The sequence below is a fragment of the Chiloscyllium plagiosum genome, chromosome 15, assembly GCF_004010195.1.
Source record: "Chiloscyllium plagiosum isolate BGI_BamShark_2017 chromosome 15, ASM401019v2, whole genome shotgun sequence".
NCBI classification, from domain to species: Eukaryota; Metazoa; Chordata; class Chondrichthyes; order Orectolobiformes; family Hemiscylliidae; genus Chiloscyllium; species Chiloscyllium plagiosum.
In genome coordinates this window covers 65480461-65501081 of record NC_057724.1, presented here as the reverse complement: position 1 = coordinate 65501081, position 20621 = coordinate 65480461, and the positions used below count along the sequence as shown (strand labels likewise).

The 20621-nt window shown below is 42.3% G+C and overlaps 1 protein-coding gene across 3 annotated transcripts in view; it reads right to left on the bottom strand.

The window, feature by feature from the left end:
* tmem255a (transmembrane protein 255A) overlaps positions 1 to 19831 on the bottom strand; it is a 76359-nt gene extending 56528 nt beyond the window's left edge. The window contains exons 1-3 of one of the 3 annotated variants that reach the window (XM_043705072.1): positions 18501 to 19831; positions 18167 to 18309; positions 14892 to 14954 (exon numbers count right to left, since the gene is read on the bottom strand). In XM_043705072.1, the coding sequence (XP_043561007.1) occupies positions 14892 to 14954; positions 18167 to 18309; positions 18501 to 18555 (261 nt within the window). In that variant the 5' untranslated portion in view covers positions 18556 to 19831. The remainder of the gene's footprint in view (positions 1 to 14891; positions 14955 to 18166; positions 18310 to 18500) is intronic. The other 2 variants (XM_043705071.1, XM_043705073.1) reach the window with 2 other exon arrangements.
* Positions 19832 to 20621: the final 790 nt, after the last annotated feature.

The following is a 20621-nucleotide window of genomic DNA, read 5'->3' as shown; positions in this document are numbered from 1 at the left end:
GGACAGATTAAGTTACCTAATGCACAATCAACAGAATTAAATCAGAAAGCAGCACTTATTCTGGATGAACGGACTGTCTTGACAGCCAGATAAATACATCGAAAACAAAGACATACAGACAGCTACATTTGACTCAAAAGTATTTAGCATGACCAAAAGTTGTATTATCTCAAATGGAAAAGTCTCTGGTTGTGACTTGTAGTAATGCTACAGCAGTGTAATTGACGATAAATTGATCTGAATTGCTAATTCAGTTTCTCTCTCCACAGATACCACCAGACCTTCTGAGTATTTCCAGTTTATATTTCAGACTTCCAACATCTGTAGTACTTTGCTTTTGTCAAGGGAGTATTAGCCTGGTACAAACAGCAATGATTGAGACGAGGTTACATAATTTATACTGTTTCTAATTCACCTTGAAGTGAAGCCTAATGGCTTAACTATTGCCTCAGCGTCCACATGAGGACCTTAAGTTCACCACTTAACCTAATGGATTTAAAGAGGCTATGTTTGAATCTTGGAGAAGTTCCAGTCCTTGATTTCATACCTTACTTTGCACTAATCAGTCAGTGCAAGTATTCAAAAGAGGTTAGTTGTGTGCGCATGGAACGTCCCTGTCCGAAAGCTCTGCATTTATAATGAGCGAACAGCTAATCAGGGCAGAACCGGAGAGAGGAGTATCACCACATCCACAAGACAGAGGGAAAGAAACGTGGTTCGTAAACCAAAAAGATCAAATCTTCACTGGTCTATCGATGTGTTATCAATGAAAAACAAAAATCAATCTTGTCCTTGGCCTTCTATTAATTCTGATCATATATAATTTCCTCCAAAAGAAGAGGGCATGGCCTAGTGGTATTATTGCTGGACTGTTAATCCAGAGGACCCAGGTAATGTTCCAGGGAGCTGGGTTCATATCCCTCCACGGCAGATGGTGGAATTTGTATTTAATAAAAATCTGGAATTACGAGTCTAATGATGACCATGAAGCAACTGTCAGGGGGGAAAAAAAAAGAACCCATCTGGTTCATTAATGTCTTTTAGGGAAGGAAACTGCCATCCTTATCTAGTCTGGACTGCATGCGATTCCAGACCCACAACAATGTAATTGACTCTTAACTGCTCTCTGGGATGGACAATGAATGCTTGCCTAGCCAGCGATGCCCTTTTCCTGTGAATGAATCAAAACAAAAAAGTCCTCTCAAGTGCATTTTTACTTAGTTGATTGTGACTCTGATATCCTCCACATGGGCTCAGTGTCAAACCCTCTCTTTTACCATTTTATCAGAAAGGGTTGCATTTGGACAGCAGGCACCACGGACAATGAAAATGTATTTGTGTCAGGAATACTAAGGGAGCATTGAGTCATAGTTTGATGCATGTTATTGCTGCACCATGGAGGCCTGAAAAGAATTTAGCGAACATGACAAAAGTACTGGATTGTGTGGCTTCTATTAGGACCTCAGTTAAGTGCATGGCAGGTGCAAATTTAATTTGATTAAGTTATGAAGACCACGGGCATCAGTGCTGCACAGAGATATGTGTAATGCAAATCTCTGGGCCAGATGTGATAATGGGGAGATTGCAGCACACTTGATATTGTAACTCATCAACAGGAATCCCTAATTGCCCAGAGGGCAGTTAAGAGTTAACCACATTGCTGTGGGTCTGGAGTCACACGTGAGCCAGACCAGGTGAGGACGGCAGATTCCTTCCCTAAAAGGTATCAGTGAACCAGATGGGTTGTTTCCCTCAACAATCGACAATAGATTCATGGTCATCATTAGACTCTTATTTCCAGATTTTACTGAGTTCAAATTACACCATCTACCATGGTGGGATTCGAACCCACATCCCCAGAACATTACCTGGGTCTCTGGATTAACAGTCTAGAGATAAGGCCACTAGGCTATTGCCTTTCCAAATGTTAGATAAATCCAGTACTGGGTAGAATAAAGTCCAGTATTTAATTAATGACACAAATGTCTCTGAAAATCCCTTGCTTTGTTGGAAATGTTGCTGGGAAGCTTGCCAACAGTGCATAGAAGGCAAAATGCTAATGGTGTGATGGAATATTCCACATTTGTGTCGATGAGTGCAGCTCCAATACTCAAGCTGCCTAACACCATCCTGGACAAAGCAGCCCACTTGACTGGCACTACATCCACAAACAACCAATCCCTCCACCACCGATGCTCAGTAGCAGTGTGTAATATCTACAGAGTGCACTGCAGAAATTCACCAACAGTCCAGCTACAGCACCTTCCAAACGCATGACCTTTACCATCTAGAAGGGCAAGAACGGAGGATACATGGGAACACTACCACCTGCAAGTTCCCCTCCCAGCCACTTCACCACCTTAATTGTAAATATTATTACCATTCCTCCAGTGTCCTTTGCGGGGTTGGGGGTGTCTGGGATTCCCTACGACAGCATTATGGACCTACCTAAAGCAGTCATTTGCATTGAATTAAGAAGGCAGCTCACTACCACTTTCTTCAGGGCAGTTAGGAACTGGCAATAAATCCTGAAACAGCCAGCAATGCCCTTGTTCGACTAGCAAACTTTTAAAAAAAATAACAACAGTATTGAAAACCACTGCGATACTACATCATATAGTGTAGGTTCTGAACTTATCCATACAACACAATTGATTCTGTGAGAATTTAAACTGTGGATTCACCTGCAAATCACAGGTTTAATCGGTGTGACTCTTCAAATGTCGCTGGTAGGAACAGCCAAAGTTGGGTTTCATCAGACAGTTGACTAGTCACTACTGAACTTCTCAGTATCAAATGTGGAAGACGAGCAGGCATTGCCTGGAGGATCAGCGAGCAACAAAGGTGAGCAACTTAACTCAACCCAAGGCCTGAAGCAGCAGTGAGTGAATGACTGGGATTGGGAGGCTTTCAGGAAACAATGGCTTGGGGAGGAGAGAAATGACAGTCAAACTGGACTAGATAGATAACTGAGTGAATGAATAATTAGGGACTGGGTGAGTGGGAAGGTAGTGGGTGAGTGATTTGGCAGATTGCTGAGTGGGTGAGTGACTGGGGCATTCGTGAGTGGGTCACAGTGGGGCATTTGTGTGGGTGAAAGCACAGGAAAACCACTTCCATGTGAGTTCCACCAAATTGTGGGTGCTCCATCAGAGGCAAACCAAGGTCAGTATTAATTAAACTCAACTCCTGTCCCCCTCCGTCTAACTGGCCCGAGTATTTCCTCTCTGTGTAGCTGCTTCTTAAACAAAAAGACAAAGAATTTAGTTAGTTACCTCTGTTGCTTGGCATTTTTAAAAATGGACAGTTCTTTAATTAATTGGTCATTTTAATCATTGCTTTATTGCTTTCAATTTTGCTTTCTGAAATTCATACTTACTGTTGTGGTAAATTTTCTGAAATTAGCTTGTTTTCCACAAGTCCCCTCCCACCCCAGCTCACCAAGTGAAAGAAAGATTGAAATGTGGAAAGTTTGGGCAATTCTGTCCTAAAAAACAATTACAAATTGAAGGAATGAGATTTTACATTTATAAAAGTTATTTTTATTCGGTTCCACTAAGGTGATTTGGCAGTAGTTAACATAAATCTATCATTTAATGGGTATGTAACACTGAAATGTATACCAGTAATTACAAAAGTTTACACATCGAAGATGTTGCTGCAGAAATTTCACACTGTTCAATGTATTGGAATAGTATGTCAGAAAAGGAAGTACTGTCTTTGTACAGCTTCCAAGGTGGCTTCTGTTTATTTGTCACTCAGATGAGAGAGTCACTGGCTGGGCCAGAAAACATTGCCCACTTTTTGATGCTTGAGTAAAAGTGTTTCCTTCTTGAACCACTGCCATTTTTGGGGTGCAGAGACACCAGTGCTGTTCAAAAGGAAGTTCCAGAATTTTTACCCAGTGACAATAAAGGAGTGGTGATGTATTTACAAGTCAGGATGGTGCTTGGCTTGGAAGGGAACTTGCAGGTGGTGGTGTTCCCATTTACTTGCTGCCCTTGTCCTTCTAAGTGTAAGTTGTCATGGGTTTGGAAGATGCTGTTTAAGGAGCCTTGGTGCCTTTCTGTTGTGCATCTTGTATATGGCACACACTGCTGTTACTGTGTGTCAAGTGGAGGAAGTGGATGTGGTGCAAATCAAGCAAGCTGCTTTGTCCTGGATGGTATCAAGCTTCTTGAGTGTTGTTGGAGCTTTATGCATCCAGACAAGTAGGGAGTGTTCCATCACATTCCTGAATTCTGCCTCGTAGATGACAGACAGCTTTGGGGAAATCAGGTGACTTACTTGCAGCAGCATTCCTAGTCTCTGACCTACTCTTGTAGTCACTGTATTCATGTGGCTCACCCAATTCAGATTCAAGTCAAAGGTAATCTCCAGGATAAGACAGTGGGGAATTCAGCAATGGTACTGCCATTGAAGGTCAAAGATTGTTAGATACATTCTTGTTTTATATGGTCATTGTTGGGCATATGGTGCAAATATTACTTGTCATTTGACAACCCAGAACTGACCTGTCCTTTTGCACTTTGCCCCCTCAGCCAGAGATACCATATGAAAACATACCCTTCCAGTCCAACCAATCCATGCCGAATATATTTCCAAACTAAACTCGTCTCACCTATGTGCTCCTCACCTATTTCCCTCCAAATCTTTTCTATTCATGTACTTACCTAAATGCCTTTTAAATGTTGTAACTGTACTCACATCTACCACTTCCTCATGCCAGATGCAAACTACCCTCTATATAAAAAAAAAACATTGTCCCTATGTCTTTTTTAAATCTCTCCTCTCATCTTAAAAATGTGCCCTCTTGTCTTGATATCCCACATCCTAGGGAAAAGACAACTACTATTAACTCTATCTATACCTCACATTATTTTATACACTTCTATCAGGTCACCTCTCAACAGACTTGTATTACTGACATTTGCTGTGCTACATAGCACAGACAATGAAAATCAGGAAGCTTGCTATAGTCATCAGCAGACCTCAGTGAAATCAAGGGGCCAACGTCTCTCAGGGGGTCCTGGCACAGTTAAGGCAACCTCTGGTACTAGCCCAGGCCTTGTTTGGGGCCAACGGTCTCAGGATTCCCTCCTCATAAGGAGTGAGGAGCCGAATCATGGACAGCATATCAACCATCTTGACTCTTTTTGCCCTATAATGGGCTTTTTTTCCAAAGAAATGAGAGAGAGGCAGGTATAATGGAAGATGAAAGTGGGTGGCAAAGTTATTGCTTTTGGTGAAAACAGGTAAGTGTTCCAAGAGAGTAAGGTGGCAGCAGAGGGCATGGAAGGTTAGTGGTGTTGCAGGTAGGGGTAGGGTCAAGGAGAGTGGGAAGATATTGCATGCAATAGCGATGGTAGGAGAGACAGTGAGAGGAATCAGAGGGAAGGTTGGTGGAGTGGAAAAGGTAATTGACAATGGGCACAATCAGCTTCTAAAGATGGTGCCTCTGCCATGAATGCTGGTCAATTCTGGGATATCCGGTGACTGGCCTGTTACTCCAGGAATGGCATGTACTATTAACATGATGGAAATCAGATGTGATACTTGCCCTAGGGTCCAGAATAGCAATTGATAGTGAGTTTGGTAAGATTTAGTGAGAAAACTCACTTGGCCAAATTGGGGGGGGGGGGGGAAAATCACTCCAAACTCAGAACAATACACACTTAGTCAAAAAAAAACCAAGATTCAGCACCACATGTCCTTTTTGGTTTGATTTGTTGGTCTTTTTGATCCTTTCTTTATCCCTTCACATTGCATTCAGATGGTTGCCATCTAACCATTCACATCTCTTTTGGACACAACATTTGTTTCTGTACTATATCTCTAGAAGGAGGTAGGTTAGTTCAGTTGACTGGGTGGCAAGTTTGCAATACAGAGTGATACGAACAGCACAGATTCAATTCCAGTACTGAGTGAGTTTACCATGAAGGTCCTGTGTTCTCGATCTCACCTAACGTATGGTGACCTTCTGATTAAACTACCACCAGTTGTCTCTATCAAATAGGAAAGGGTTCTCTGCGGCTATTCCAGCTTCACCATACTATACGTGTTACCACTCACTTTTGTTATTTACTCTCTTCTGCACTCCATCCTACCACTGACTTTCCACTGACTCAATCAACCTACATTTCTGCCCCTCAATAGTTCTGTTAGAATGTCATCTCAGCCTGAAACATTTAACTCTGTTTCTGTCCATGACTGCTTCCGAGTTTGTCCAGCAATTTTCTTTTCCATTTAAATAATAAACAAACAATCTCCTCAGAAGTTCTTAATTCTTCGCTTAATGCAATTCAGCCATTCGTCCAGTGACAGTACTGGTGTCTTTCTAACAATGTAGGAGGTTGCCAAGGTATACCTCTCCCACAAAAAGCTGGACAAATCCAATCCAGACATATATCATCCATCCATCTACTCTGAAATCAACAGCAAGGTGTTGGAATGTGTCGTTGATGGCTCCGTCAAGTGGCACTTATGCAGCAATAACATTCTTAGAATTTTTTGTTCACTCATGGGATTTGGGCATCACTGACTGTGCCAGCCTTTGATTCAAGCATGGACAGAATTTCAGAGGTGAGGTGAGAGTGACTGCATTTGACATCAAGGCAATCTTTGATTGAAGGTAACATTGCAGAATTCAGCAAAACTGAAATCAATTGGAGGTTGGGTGGGGGCGAAATCTCTCTACTGATTGGAATCATAACCAGCACAAAGGAAGATGGTTGTGATTGGGATAGTGCATCATTGCAGATTGCTAAATCTCATTCATTGCTCCTCATATACTGAAGCAGTGCGTCCCACGTTCAGGAAGACCTGGTCAATGTCCAGATTTGGGATGAATTGTAAGTAGTAACATTCACGCCACACAAAAGCCAGGCAATGACCATTTTCAACAAGGTAGAATCCAACCATATGCCCTCTCATTCAGTGGTGTTGCTATCGTGGGAACTCCTATCATCACATCGTGGGGGCATAAACTAGGAACTGAACTTGACTAGCCACATATAATCATGGCTACAAAAATAGGTTAAATGTTGAGAATTCTGCAGGAAGCAACTCCCATTCTGACTCCTCAGACCCGGTCCACCATCTACAAGGCACAATGTGAGGGAACAAACTCCACTTTCCAGGATATGTAGACCCAGCAACACAAGAGGCTTGTTGTCATTAGGGACAGAGCAATCAACCTGATCGGCATCCCATCCCATCCCTTCAACGTTCACTCTCTCCACCAATGTACAGTGACAGCAGGTTGGACCATCTACGAGATGCAATGCAGCAACTCACCAAATCCTTAAATGATACCTTCCAAAAAAAAAACCAACCTCTACCACTTCAAGTTTCCTGGCAAGTCAGATATCACCCTGGCTTAGAAATACATCACCATTCCTTCTCCAGGGCAATTGACGATGGGCAACAAATGATGGCCTAGCCAGCAAAACCCAGATTTCATAATTTAAAAAAAAAAAGTGCCTTATGAACCACCGAAAAAATCTCAACCATACACAATACTGACAACCTTCATAGAGAGCTGCGTCAGAATCCCTGTGGCAGGTGAAATGTCTCCTATTAATAGCTTTAATGAAAAAAATAACAATTTTGCCTTCAATGTGATTCTATTTTCAGAAGTCATTTCATCCCCTAGGTTTCTTAATCAGCTCTGCTCCATTTAATGCACACTAATTTTTTGTTTCCTTGCTACAACGTTAATTATCTTACATTTAACTACAGTGAAAGCTGTTCCAACCTCCTTCTGTCCCAGTTATCGAAGCAATCTTGCTTTTGTAAAAGATCCAAATCCTTTTAATTGGCATTGTGGTATTCTTCATTATATGATCTGCTTCCTAACTTTGGTATCATTTGTAAATTTGGACATATGTCAACATTCACACACCTAAATGATTCATACATATTAAAATACTAAGGATCACAAGCCTAATCAAATGAATGTCTTTAATCTCTCTAATTAATCTATTTTCAACTTGAGGCATTCCCACTAATGTTTATCTTTCATTTTGTTTTCTCAAACCATGGTCTGTTTGGTGTTACACTTTGCATTCTATTCTGTTTCACTTTACCTTGGCCATTACCGCAATGTGAAACCTTATCAAATACTTTTTCTCAATCAAATACATAATATTGTTTGCACCTTCGCTTTCTTAATGATCATGGATGGCATTCAACCAAAGTAGGCAGATTGCTTTCATGAATCCAAAGAGATCATTTTTTTAACAATTTGAATTTTCATGGTATCATTAGCAAGAACTCTGGACCTACCTCAAAATGGCCGTTAAACCTCATTCCAAGATTCCAATTGGCCCAATTCAAGCTGGCAGAGGAATAGGTTCAGGTTGCAAACTTGCATGTTGCTCTCTCAACCTGGCCAGCACCATTGCAGGGATGGGCGTCTTACTGCACCACCCTGACCATTTTCCTGGAGTCAGATCAGCCTCCCCATGACTCCTGGCTAATGGCCTCTCGGAGAAGGATTCAGGATGTTTTTGAAAGACAACGCCGCAAGGTCCTACCTACATCCTCTCCATGACAACTCTTGCCCCCACCCATCCCTATTCCTTTCCTGTCTTCCATTGCTATTCACTATATATACTTTGTACATATTAATGAGCTGAATGGTTACAATGTGTTGAAATGCTTAAAAAAAAGCACGGCGGCAAGTGGTTAGCACTGCTGCCTCACAGCGCCAGAGACCCGGGTTCAATTCCCGCCTCAGGCGACTGACTGTGTGGAGTTTGCACGTTCTCCCAGTGTCTGCGTGGGTTTCCTCCGGGTGCTCCGGTTTCCTCCCACAGTCACAAAGATGTGCAGGTCAGGTGAATTGGCCATGCTAAATTGCCCGTTGTGTTAGGTAAGGGGTAAACGTAGGGGTATGGGTGGGTTGCGCTTCGGCGGGGCGGTGTGGACTTGTTGGACCGAAAGGCCTGTTTCCACACTGTAAGTAATCTAATCTAATCTAATCTAATCTAAAACCCCAATTCATAATTGTCTCTAACAAAAATGCATTAATGAGGCTTGACTAAGAGTTCAAGCTTTATTGCACAAGGTAAAGGAATGTCAAGTGCTTATAATTTCTGTTATTGATACTCTAAATGGTCTGCTTGATTGACAATTTTCTAGGATTATTTTCAACTGCTTTTCTAAACAAAAATGGATACTGTTAATTCTCGCAAATTCCATGTTCTTCTATGCAGGCTCATAAAGAAAAGCACATTTTGTAGATCAACCTGACAGATTTATTATAATATCTGTATTAGTCAAAGCCTAAGAGAATCTGTGCAGTGAGACTTAACAACTACTAATGTAAGAATGGAATTTCTTTAATAACTGATAAAAAAATTCTGAAGGCAATGTTGATGGTACATAGCTACATCTGCTTCACTGATTGGGTTATGAAACAAAAGAAGCCGCTTTATCTGGTGACAACTGTTGATGGAACTCCTACCTTCATTTCAAAGGGTTGCAAGCACACTTGTGTCTTTAAACAGAAATCTCTCACAACAGAAGGAATTGCATCAATAAAGCATTTTACAGAGAAATACTCAAATAAAATGCTAAACAGATTAGCATTAGCTGGTTCATGCTACACAACTTTAAAACTAATTCTACAAGTCTGGTTTACAAGTTCAAGGCTTTGTTGCTCTTTATTTACAGCAGTAGCATCAGAGAGTCATAGAGATGTACAGCACGGAAACAGACCCTTCGGTCCAAGTCATCCATGCCGACCAGATATCTCAACCCAATCTAGTCTCACCTACCAGCAACCGGCCCATATCCTTCCAAACTCTTCCTATTCATATATCCATTCAGATGCCTTTTGAATGTTGCAATTGTACAAGCCTCCACCACTTCCTCTGGCAGCTCATTCCATACACGTACCACCCTCTGTGTGAAAACGTTGCCCCTCAGGTCTCATATCTTTCCCCTCTCACCCTAAACCTATGCCTAGTAGTTCTGGACTCCCCCACCCCAGGGAAAAGACTTTGTCTATTTATCCTATCCATGCCCCTCATGATTTTATAAATCTCTATAAAGGTCACCAGGAAGGAGACCAGAATTGCACACAATATTCCAACTGTGGCCTCACCAATATCCTGAACAAGAATCTATCAATCTCGGCCTTGAAGACATTTAGCGTCCCGGCTTCCACTGCACTCCGTGGCAATGAATTCCACAGGCCCACCACTCTCTGGCTGAAGAAATGTCTCCGCATTTCTGTTCTGAAATTCCCAAAACGCAGCACCTCGCATTTATCTGAATTAAACTCCATCTGCCACTTCTCAGCCCATTGGCCCATCTGATCAAGATTCCATTGTAATCAGAGGTAACCTTCTTCGCTGTCCACTACATCTCCAGTTTTGGTGTCATCCGCAAACTTGCTAACTGTACCTCTTATGCTCACATCTAGTAAATCCACTTGTGGAAATAAAATATACATTCATTGAGCATTCCTTATGTACACAAGAACAACACAAATAGTAGCAGTAGATCATTCAGCCCATCAAGTCCTGCCCAGCATTCTATAAGATCATGGTTGATTCACAATTCTTCTTTTATACTATGACCTCATAAATACTTAACTCTCAGATACTTCAAAAGTCTATTCACCTCTTCTTAAAATGCTTTCAGCGACTTAACCTCCATAATGTTCTGGGGTAAATAAATTTCAGATATTCACCACTCAGAAGAAATTCCTTCAAATCTGAATATTAAATGAGTGTCCCCTTATTCTACAACTATGGTCCCTATTTCGAGATTCCCTAACTAGTGAAGGCACCTTCCCAAGATCTAACCTGTTAAGCCCCCTCGAACTGAAGAAATTCCTCCTTATCTCAGTTCTAAAAGGAGTTCCTTCATTCTGAGGCTGTGTTCTCGGGTCCTAATCTCTGTGGCAATATCTTCTCCACATCCACTCTATCCAGGCTTCTCGTTATTCTGTGAATTCCAATCAGAAGTCCCCATATCCTACCCAGTGTCCTCAACCATTCATATGGCTAGCCTTTCATTTCAGGATCATTCTTGTAAACCTCCTCTAGACCCCATCCAATGCTTTCCTTAGCTACAAGGCCCAAAACTGCTCACAATATTCCAAATGCAATCTGAGCAGAGCTTTACACAGCCTCAGCAGTATGTCCCTACTCTTGTATTCCAGCCCTCTCAAAATAAATGCAAACATTTCATTTGCCTTCCTATCCACCAACTGAACCTGCATGTTAACCTTGAGAGGCCTGAACTAGAACTCTTCAGTGTCTTTGTGCTTCAAATTTCCAAAGCTTTTCCCCATTTAGAAAAACGTCTATGCCTCTATTCTACCAAATGTACAGTCTCACACTTTCCCACGTCGTATTCCATCTGTTACTCCTTTGCCCACACTCCTAACCCATCCCTACTGCCTCAGAACTACCTGTCACTCCATTCTTGTGTCACCTGCAAACTTAGCAACAATGCCCTTAGTTCCTTTGTCCAGATCACTAATGTCTAACGTGAATACATTTGTTCCCACATGGATCCCTGAAGAACTCCACTTGTCACTGGTTGCTATCGTGAAAAATACACCTTTACCTATACTCTCTGCCAGTCAGCCAAACCTCTAGCCATGCCAGTACGTTCCACTAACATAATACTTAGATCCGCTCATGTGGCAATTTTTCAAAGGCCTTCTGGAAATCTAAATACATCATGCGTACTAGCTCTCTTTTGAGAATTCTAACAGGTTTGTCAGGCATGACTTCTATTTAATGAAGCTGTGCTGACTTAATCCTATTTAACCCTGCACTTCCAATTACTTGAAAAGCGCAGGTCAGGCAGCATCCAAGGAGCAGGAGAATCGACGTTTTAGGCACGAGTCCTTCTTCAGGAATGAGGAAAGTGTGCCAAGTCTGCTTGGCACACTTTCCTCATTCCTGAAGAAGGGCTCATGCCTGAAACGTCGATTCTCCTGCTCCTTGGATGCTGCCTGACCTGCTGCGCTTTTCCAGCAACACATTTTCAGCTCTGATCTCCAGCATCTGCAGTCCTCACTTCCTCCACTTCCAATTACTCTGCAATCTCATTCTTAATAATGGACTGTAAAATCTTAATGATTGAGGTCAGGCTAAATGGCCTATAGTTTCCTGGCTTCTGCCTCCCTTCCTTTTTAAACAGAAGTGTTCCGTTATCCATTTTCCAGTCCTCTGGGATCTTCCCTGACTCCAGTGATTCCTGAAAGATCACCAATACCTTCACAATTTCCTTAGCTATCTCCTTCAGAACTCTGGGGTGTAGTCCATCAGGTCTATCCATATTTTATCCATATTCAGAGTTCTCAGCTTCCCCAGCACCCTCTCTTCAGTGATGGCCTTTCCAATCAATTTTCACTCCGTTTATTAGCTTTTTAAGTCATCTGCTCCTGTTTTCTAAAAAGATTCCCTATCCTCTGGCCTGCAACTAGCTTTCATCACTTTGTATGCCTTCATTTTTGTTTGGATTCTCTCCTTGAACACCTTTGTTAACCAAGGGTAGGCCACCTCTTTCATCCAGTCTTTCATTTTAAAGTCATAGAGACATACAGCATAGAAAGAGGTGCTTCGGTCCAACTTGTCCATGCCGACCAGATATCTTAAATAGATCTAGTCCCATTTGCTAGCATTTGTCCCATAGCCTGCTAAACCCTTCCTATTCATATATCCATCCAGATGCCTTTTAAATGTTGTAATTGTACCAGTCTTCATCACTTCCTCTGGCAGCTCATTCCATACACACATCACCCTCTGCATGAAAAAGTTGCTCCTTAGGTCCCTTTTATATTTTTCCCCTCTCACCCTCAACCTATTCCCACTAGTTTTGGACCATACTACCCTGGAGAAATGACCTTGCCTATTCACACTATCGATGCCCTCCAGAATTCTATAAACTTCTAGAAGGTCGTCCCTCAGCCTCAGACGTTCCAGGGAAAATAGCACCAGCCTATTTTAGACAACAAATATGTCTCTCCTTATAGCTCAAAACCTCCAATTCTGGCAACATCCTTGTAAATGTTTTCTGAACCCTTTCCAGTTTCACATCTTTCCTATAGCTAAGAGACTAGAATTAAACACAATAATCCAAAATTGGCCTCACCAACATCTTGTACAGCTGCAATATGACCTCCCAGCTCCTCTCCTCAATGCTCTTACCAATAAAGGGAACTTACCAAACGTCTTCTTCACTATCCCGTTTACCTGAGACTCCACTTTCAAGGACTATGAACCTGCACTCCAAGGTCTCTTTGTTCGGAACACACCCCAGACCTCACCATTAAATATGTAAATGTTGCTTCAGTTTGCCTTACCAGAGTACAGCACCTCACATTTATCTAAATTAAACTCCATCTGCCACCACCTCACATTTATCTAAATTAAACTCCATCTGCCACTCCTCAATCCACTGGCCCATCTGATCAAAGTCCCGTTGTACTCTGAGATAATTTTTTTGGCTGTCCACTACACCAATTCTGGCCAGAAGATGATTTTGCTTAGCATTATGGAACACCTGCTTAAATGTCTGCCATTTCTCATCTATTCATAATCTCTTAATCCACTTCCATAGCCAACTTCAGACAACAAATATGTTGTAAGCTTAGTGTTTAACATTAAGCATTGTATACTGTACAGAAACAATAAATAATCAGCTAAGTTGACTTCGGTGGTGTTTGTTCAGGACTGCCTGTTGGCTAGTGCTCTGTGAGAACACCAACGATCTTCCTTCAAACATGCCATGATTTGACTCTTACATTAACCTGCAAGGAACAGACAGGGCTTTGATCTAACACCTTATTTAAAGGATGGCATCTCCTCAAGCTATGCAGAAATGTTAACTTGGATTATTTGTTCAAATTTCTGAAGGAGGTCTTGGGGTCATGACACAATGACTCAAAATAGAGGGATTACGCCACTGAGTTGTCCAAGACTAAGTGAGCTGCTAAACTCATGAGAGCTTTACTTACATTTAATTAATTTTTAATCATATTTATTTTATCTGACTACCTGGCAACATTTTGATGAAGATTTCTCATGCATTTGGGTCTACAATTTAAAACAGCTCCATAATCCTAAATCAAATGTCATCAAAAGATCACTGTCTCTGAACAAATGCCTATGGTACAGGGCACTTCCCTCTTCAGAGTGAAGGAAGAGAATGCCACCTTGGTCTTTGCTAGCGAACTTTCTAACAACTCACCAAACAACAGCATGTCAGACGGTAGGTGGGTTGGCACATTGACCCAAAATGTTAGGTCTTAAGAGGGGCAACATTAAAAATGCAATAGGAAATAAATAAAAATTGCTACCTGCTTCTCACTATTTGAAAAGCTCGAAGCAGAAGTCTTACTTTGTTACAAGTCTTGCTGAAGCAACAGACAGCATATTAAACACAATAGAGGTAGTGACAAGACAACTATATTTATAACTCAAGCAAAATTCCTTCAGAGTAGCCTGGTGAGTCCTTAAACTACAATCCATTAAACTGAGACTTTGCTTCACTTCTGACTCTCGTACACCAATCATATTTAATACTTATTGACTAGTTAATTGAAAATAAAAACAGAAAGATCTGCAGATGCTTAACAAAATCAGAAATTGCTGGAAAAGCTCAGCAGGTCTGACAGCATCAGTAGAGAGAAATCAGAGTTAATGTTTTGGGTCAATTCACTCTTACTCAGAACCTGGCAACATTTTGCTGTTGACTAGTTTGACCAGTTAATCCATTTTTATATTGAGATATTGGAAAAAGACAACTACTGATAAACACTTTCACTCATGCATATTTCTATATTTTACACGGCCTGAAGGATAAATATGCTACAGCTGAAGACCACGCAGCAGGATTCCATTAGAAGATCCTTCACTTACCATCTGTCTTTTATTTTCAAGCAGATTTGCCCCAATCAGTCCAAGAAATGATCCAAAGCCAAGCTGAAATGATCCAAAACCAAATGAAAATTATTCAGTGCAAAAACTAACGAAACCACTACATTTTAAAAATTCACACTGTGCCTTGTTGACATTGCCTGCATTTTCTGATGATCCTGAATTTTCAAAAAAATTCCACTCTTTCAGAAAATCAAAATGAATAAGGTCACAAATTTGGTACTGTAAGAGAAATCAAGTGCAAGGTTATTTTGAAATCTACTTAGGACTTTTTAGAAAATTAAAGACTTGTACAAATACATTTCCCTTAATGAATTATACTCAGATGTATTACAGTGTCAAAGTGACCAAAAAAAAGTGCCCCGCCCATGCCATTTTCAGTTTCCCGTTAGCGCCCACCTCAATTTTACAACTTTTTCCATTTCTGTTTCATAGTTCCTGCACTTCACATGTCATTCGTATGGTTCTCTCAGCTAGAGGCATCTAATCCCCATTTCGAACCTCCCCAGTGACTTGAATGCATTTAGAAAGTCACTGTATGGGGACACACTGAACTACTGGGCTTCTAGAGGCACTGCACACATGAAAAAGACAAAACATTTCCTATGGGGAAATAATATAGCTCACCATTTTAACATAATTTTCACCAACTTGCTATCTGAGTGAAAACTGAATCAAAATACAAAGTATTGTTTTTCCTGATTTTTTAAAAATCATTTCAGATTTTCATTCTGTTCAAAAGGATAAAATCTCTGTCAATGTTCTACACCACCTGAGTTTCACTATTTATTATAAAATACAGAGAAAGGTACAACTACATCACTCTATCATGGGAGTGTGAACGGACATAGTGTTTCCATGCTAAGATCATATATCACACAAGCAGCATAAGCTGCAGCTCTGCCACATTGCAGGTCATCAGATGTTGCCAGACATCATTTGTAAATCCAGCTCTCAACAGTATTGCTAAATTTGGGCATGAGCGAGACAGGGTGTCAGTAAATATCCCCATTAGCCCTCTGGGTAGGTATCTTTCCTTTGAGCCCTCTGTGCCCCCTATAATGCTTCACAAACTATCCTATTACTGCATGCTCAGTCCACAGCCAGCAAACCACTGGATGTCCACAGCAAATGTGCTGCAGGAAATTGCAGCCAGAGTTACGGATTTTCCATTCACAGACCCCCAATGTAATCCCACAAACATAGCTTCCTGACGGCAGCGAAAACCATAGGTCGGCCTTTACCAGCTGATAAAGTGCCTCACCATCCCTCTTTTTGATGGATCCTCTACACTCCACTATCACCATATGGAATATTTACTGCCACCCCATATTGCTGTATTCAGCCACTATGTCTTCATATTTTTCTCACATGGCCACTTAAACTAGGGCTGGATTTTACACTCCTCCACCAGTATGTTTGAAGGCAGGGAGGCTTGTAAAATTCATTAGGCAGTCTGCCTGCTCCATATCTATTTAAAACTTTACAAGGGTGGCACCAGGTGAGCCACTTGCATTTGGCCCTATTGAGATCCTTAAGTGGCCAATTGATAATGGCATAAAGACCTCATTGCAGTGCCAGTGGACTTTTACGTAGTGAGGGAAGGCCCCTTCATGTAGGAGATCTGACAGCAATAGCTATGTGGTCTGCTGGAGATCGGGGAGGGGGAGGGGGGAGGGGAGGAGATTTCTTTTGGTCCCAAGCACATCAACAAATAACTCTTCTCTCTGTATTCTTGAACTTGGCTATCTCCTTAAGCCAGCTCTGGGAGATCTCTGACCCAGACTTATCAGATCTCCTCAGCATTGGGAACTGCCAGTAGTTTCAGCAGCAGCCACTGCCCCTAGCTGGCACTGCTAGGACTAAAGCTACTGGATATCCCATTGGGTAGCTTCTCTTAGACATGCTCCAGGGAAAGGAGCAGAAATCTCACCTTCATGCTAATCCCAGGCAAGCTGGGGATGGGGATGAAAGTGATAGGTCAGAGAGGTGGGAAGGAAGATTGGCAGGTAGGACAGGTCATGAGGATGCTGCTGAGCTGGCAGGTTGGAACTGGGGTAAGGAGGAGGGAGGGGAAATGAGGAAACTGGTGAAGCTTCAGGGCAGAGGAGGTGACCTGGGGGTTGCAGTGAGAGAGAGACTCACAGATCTTTGCAGAGAGAGGAGAACTTCTTCAAGTTAGGCATCCTTGCAAGAGGATTTGCAGTAAGGTTAAAATCAACTAGGTGAAAGTGAGGACTGCCAATCTTCCCACCTCTCTGACCCATCACCTTTACCACCCCCCCATCCACTCTCAGCTACTTTCTCCAAGCTCCACCCCCTCCCATTTATCTTTCCACCCCCGAGGCTCCCAGCCTCATTCCTGATGAAGGGCTTTTGCCCAAAACGTCGACTTTCCTGCTGCTCGGATGCTGCCTGACCTGCTGTGCTTTTCCAGCACCACTCTAGTCTTGTCTCTGATCTCCAGCATCTGCAGTCCTCACTTTCGCCTACATGCTTGGTGTTAATCTAGATTCACTACAGCAATAAATCAAATCGCAAACAAAATCATAAGGGTCGCCTCCATATTCTGTCTTGTCCATTACTCAACAATTTAGCTTTCTCTTCCAACACTCATAGGTTGCAACCTTCAACAAAAGGTATGACATTTATCCAAACTACACTGCCAGACTATCCTTTCCCAGTAAAGTCAAAAACCCAGCAGCTGAACTGCTCTGGGACTCCACTATAACATTATACAGACTTGGAAAGATTACAACACCAATAGCCCATCTGTTATTGCATCTAACTCCATCTCCCCTATTTCCCCTTAAAATACATCTTCCCCATCTGCCTCACTCCTCCAAGTTGTAGCAACTCTCACACCCTAACCATTCTCTGGGTTGAAAAGATTTCTCCTGAACAGATTTATGAATTATATCATGACAGGGCGCTGAAGTACAAATTTTCAAATTAAGTCGTTAAAGTTAGGTCATATAAAAACAGCAGTGTCAAGGTGATCATGGAAGGCAAAAACAAAATCCTCACCAGATTTAAGTGCCAGAAACACTCGGCACTGTAAAGACAAGCGAAGTTCTATTCACACTTTAAAACAGAACACACACTGCTGTTAGACCTGACTCTGTGACAGTTAAACAAAAACAAAGTAACAGCCAACGACGATTGTTAAAAATCAGAATTCATGAATTAGATATTGACAATCAATTGGAAAGTATCGAAATAAACAGAACCTTCCTTCCTAAAAAGAGTTTACTCACAATGACGCCCGGGTAATATCCTCCAACTGAAACATTCAGAGTTCTTGTAGTGGCTGCCAAGCCGACAGTCAGAATCAACACCGAGGCGATGAGGAGGGCACTGCTCACCAGGAGAGAAGCTTTCTTCCTCTTATTGAACAGCCCTGTGTAAAAGATACAGCAGTCAGATCCTGTTAGAGACAGAGACAGAGAGAGAAAACACCCCAAAACTGGAAGGATAGGTAATGACAACGTGTTGGTAAAACACACACAGGCAGGGTATGAATGTGGGCAACGATATGGTGAGTTAAGTCTAATTCCCCGTGGCAATGGATAATGCTGGCTGTTGGCTTACCCACGGAGTCATGCAGGGTCAATGCACTCTGCTGCTGACTCAGTGGCCGTTGCATCCTGAGCTGCTCTGACCGCACCTCTCCTCAAGCTTCCACAAATGCAGCACAGTCAGGCCATGTTGCACTTTCCGCTCGCTCCCTCCCTCCACTCAGACGCCTGTGTCCTTCCCTCCTCCAGGAGAATGGGAATTGCTGCCTGCACGGTTCGATCCCACCCACAGCTGCTCACTGCTACACTGCCTGTGGGCGTCAGCGCATGCGTCAGGGTTCCCTTGGCATTGAACCCCCCCCCCATTTCAGCCCAACCCCTGGGCTCCGGGCTTGAAATGGGCACGATATTGAACTCTATTCCAATTCACTTCACTCTGCCCGCTGCTCCCCCCCCAGCTCTGCTGTCCCAGGGTGGAAGCAGACAAAGGAACCGCCTCCCTTTAATTCTAAACTCAAGAACATTGCCCCTTCAGTCAATCAGGTGATACAGCCACCCCGCTCCTGTTTATTGCATGAATGGAACTGATCAATTCAATGTGAGGCAAGTGCAATCAGAAATGACAATGGGGGAGACGGAGCGGATGTTTGAAAATGAAACCATATCCGGGGAACATTTTTGCAAGCTCGTTAACTCCAGATCTCTTCAAAAGCACACGGCAATGTTTCTGCAAAATTAGCAGAAATAATATTGTCCTCAGGATGTATGTGCCTCCTGAGGGCAATTTATTGCATATCCTTCAGTTGTCCGGGCTCGCAGCTGCTCAGGTTTCTCCTTGAACGTTGCAGTCCTTGATGTTGCCATCAACACGTGAATTGGGGAATTCCAGGATATTGACCCAGCCGGGATGCAGGGACAGCGGCGGAACTCCAACACCGGGGAACTTGGAGGTCACGGTGTTCCCACAACATTACCGAGCCTGTCCTTGTCAGCAAAACGATTTGCTGCTGAAGTAACATTGGCGGAGTGCGGCAGCGCACCCTTTGTACATTTCACACAGTGCAACTTTCTAAGTGACAGTGCATTCCAGATCACTTAATGCTTTTACTCTCAAATGGCCGTTCTTGTAATTTAATTCCATGATGAATTGTTGTTCTACAACATTTTAACCTGCCCCACAGTAACGTGATGAGAATAGAAAGGTCATCAATAAATCAAACCATTGTATCCTGCATTTTGGGAAACATAACAGCTAAGCATATGCAGATCAGTGGTGAAAATTATAGAACCATAGAAACTTACAATATAGCAATAGGCTATTCGGCCCGTCGTTTCCAACCCTATAAATAATCAATTCAGAGCAGGAGTAGGCCACTCACTCCCTTAAGCCTACTCCACCATTCAGTAAGATTCTGGCCATTCTGATTCCTCCACAAGGACTCATAACTTTTCACAACCTTGCTTATCAACAACTTATTACAAGATGATTAGGGGGTTAGATAGGGTCGACAGTATGAACCTTTTCCATTCAGTAAGATTCTGGCCATTCTGATTCCTCCACAAGGACTCATAACTTTTCACAACCTTGCTTATCAACAACTTAACTCTACCTTAAAAGTATTCAGACGAAACCAAAATACTTGGGAGTGACTATAACCAGAAATCCGTCCTAGTCAGAGGGAAAGTGAGAAACAAACTTGCAAGGAGATCTCAGCTATCTGCAAGAATAATATGGTAGTTATGGTAGGGGATTTTAACTTTCCAAACGTCAACTGGGACTGCCGTAGTGTTAAAGGTTTAGATGGAGAGGAATTTCTTAAGTGTGTACAAGACAATTTTCTGATTCAGTATGTGGATGTACCTACTAGAGAAGGTGCAAAACTAGACCTACTATTGGGAAATAAGGCAGGGCAGGTGACTGAGGTGTCAGTGGGGGAGCACTTTGGGGCTAGCGACCATAATTCTATTCGTTTTAAAATAGTGATGGAAAAGGATAGACCAGATCTAAAAGTTGAAGTTCTAAATTGAAGAAAGGCCTATTTTGACGGTATTAGGCAAGAACTTTCAAAAGCTGATTGGAGGCAGATGTTCGCAGGTAAAGGGACGGCTGGAAAATGGGAAGCCTTCAGAAATGAGATAACAAGAATCCAGAGAAAGTATATTCCTGTCAGGGTGAAAGGGAAGGCTGGTAACT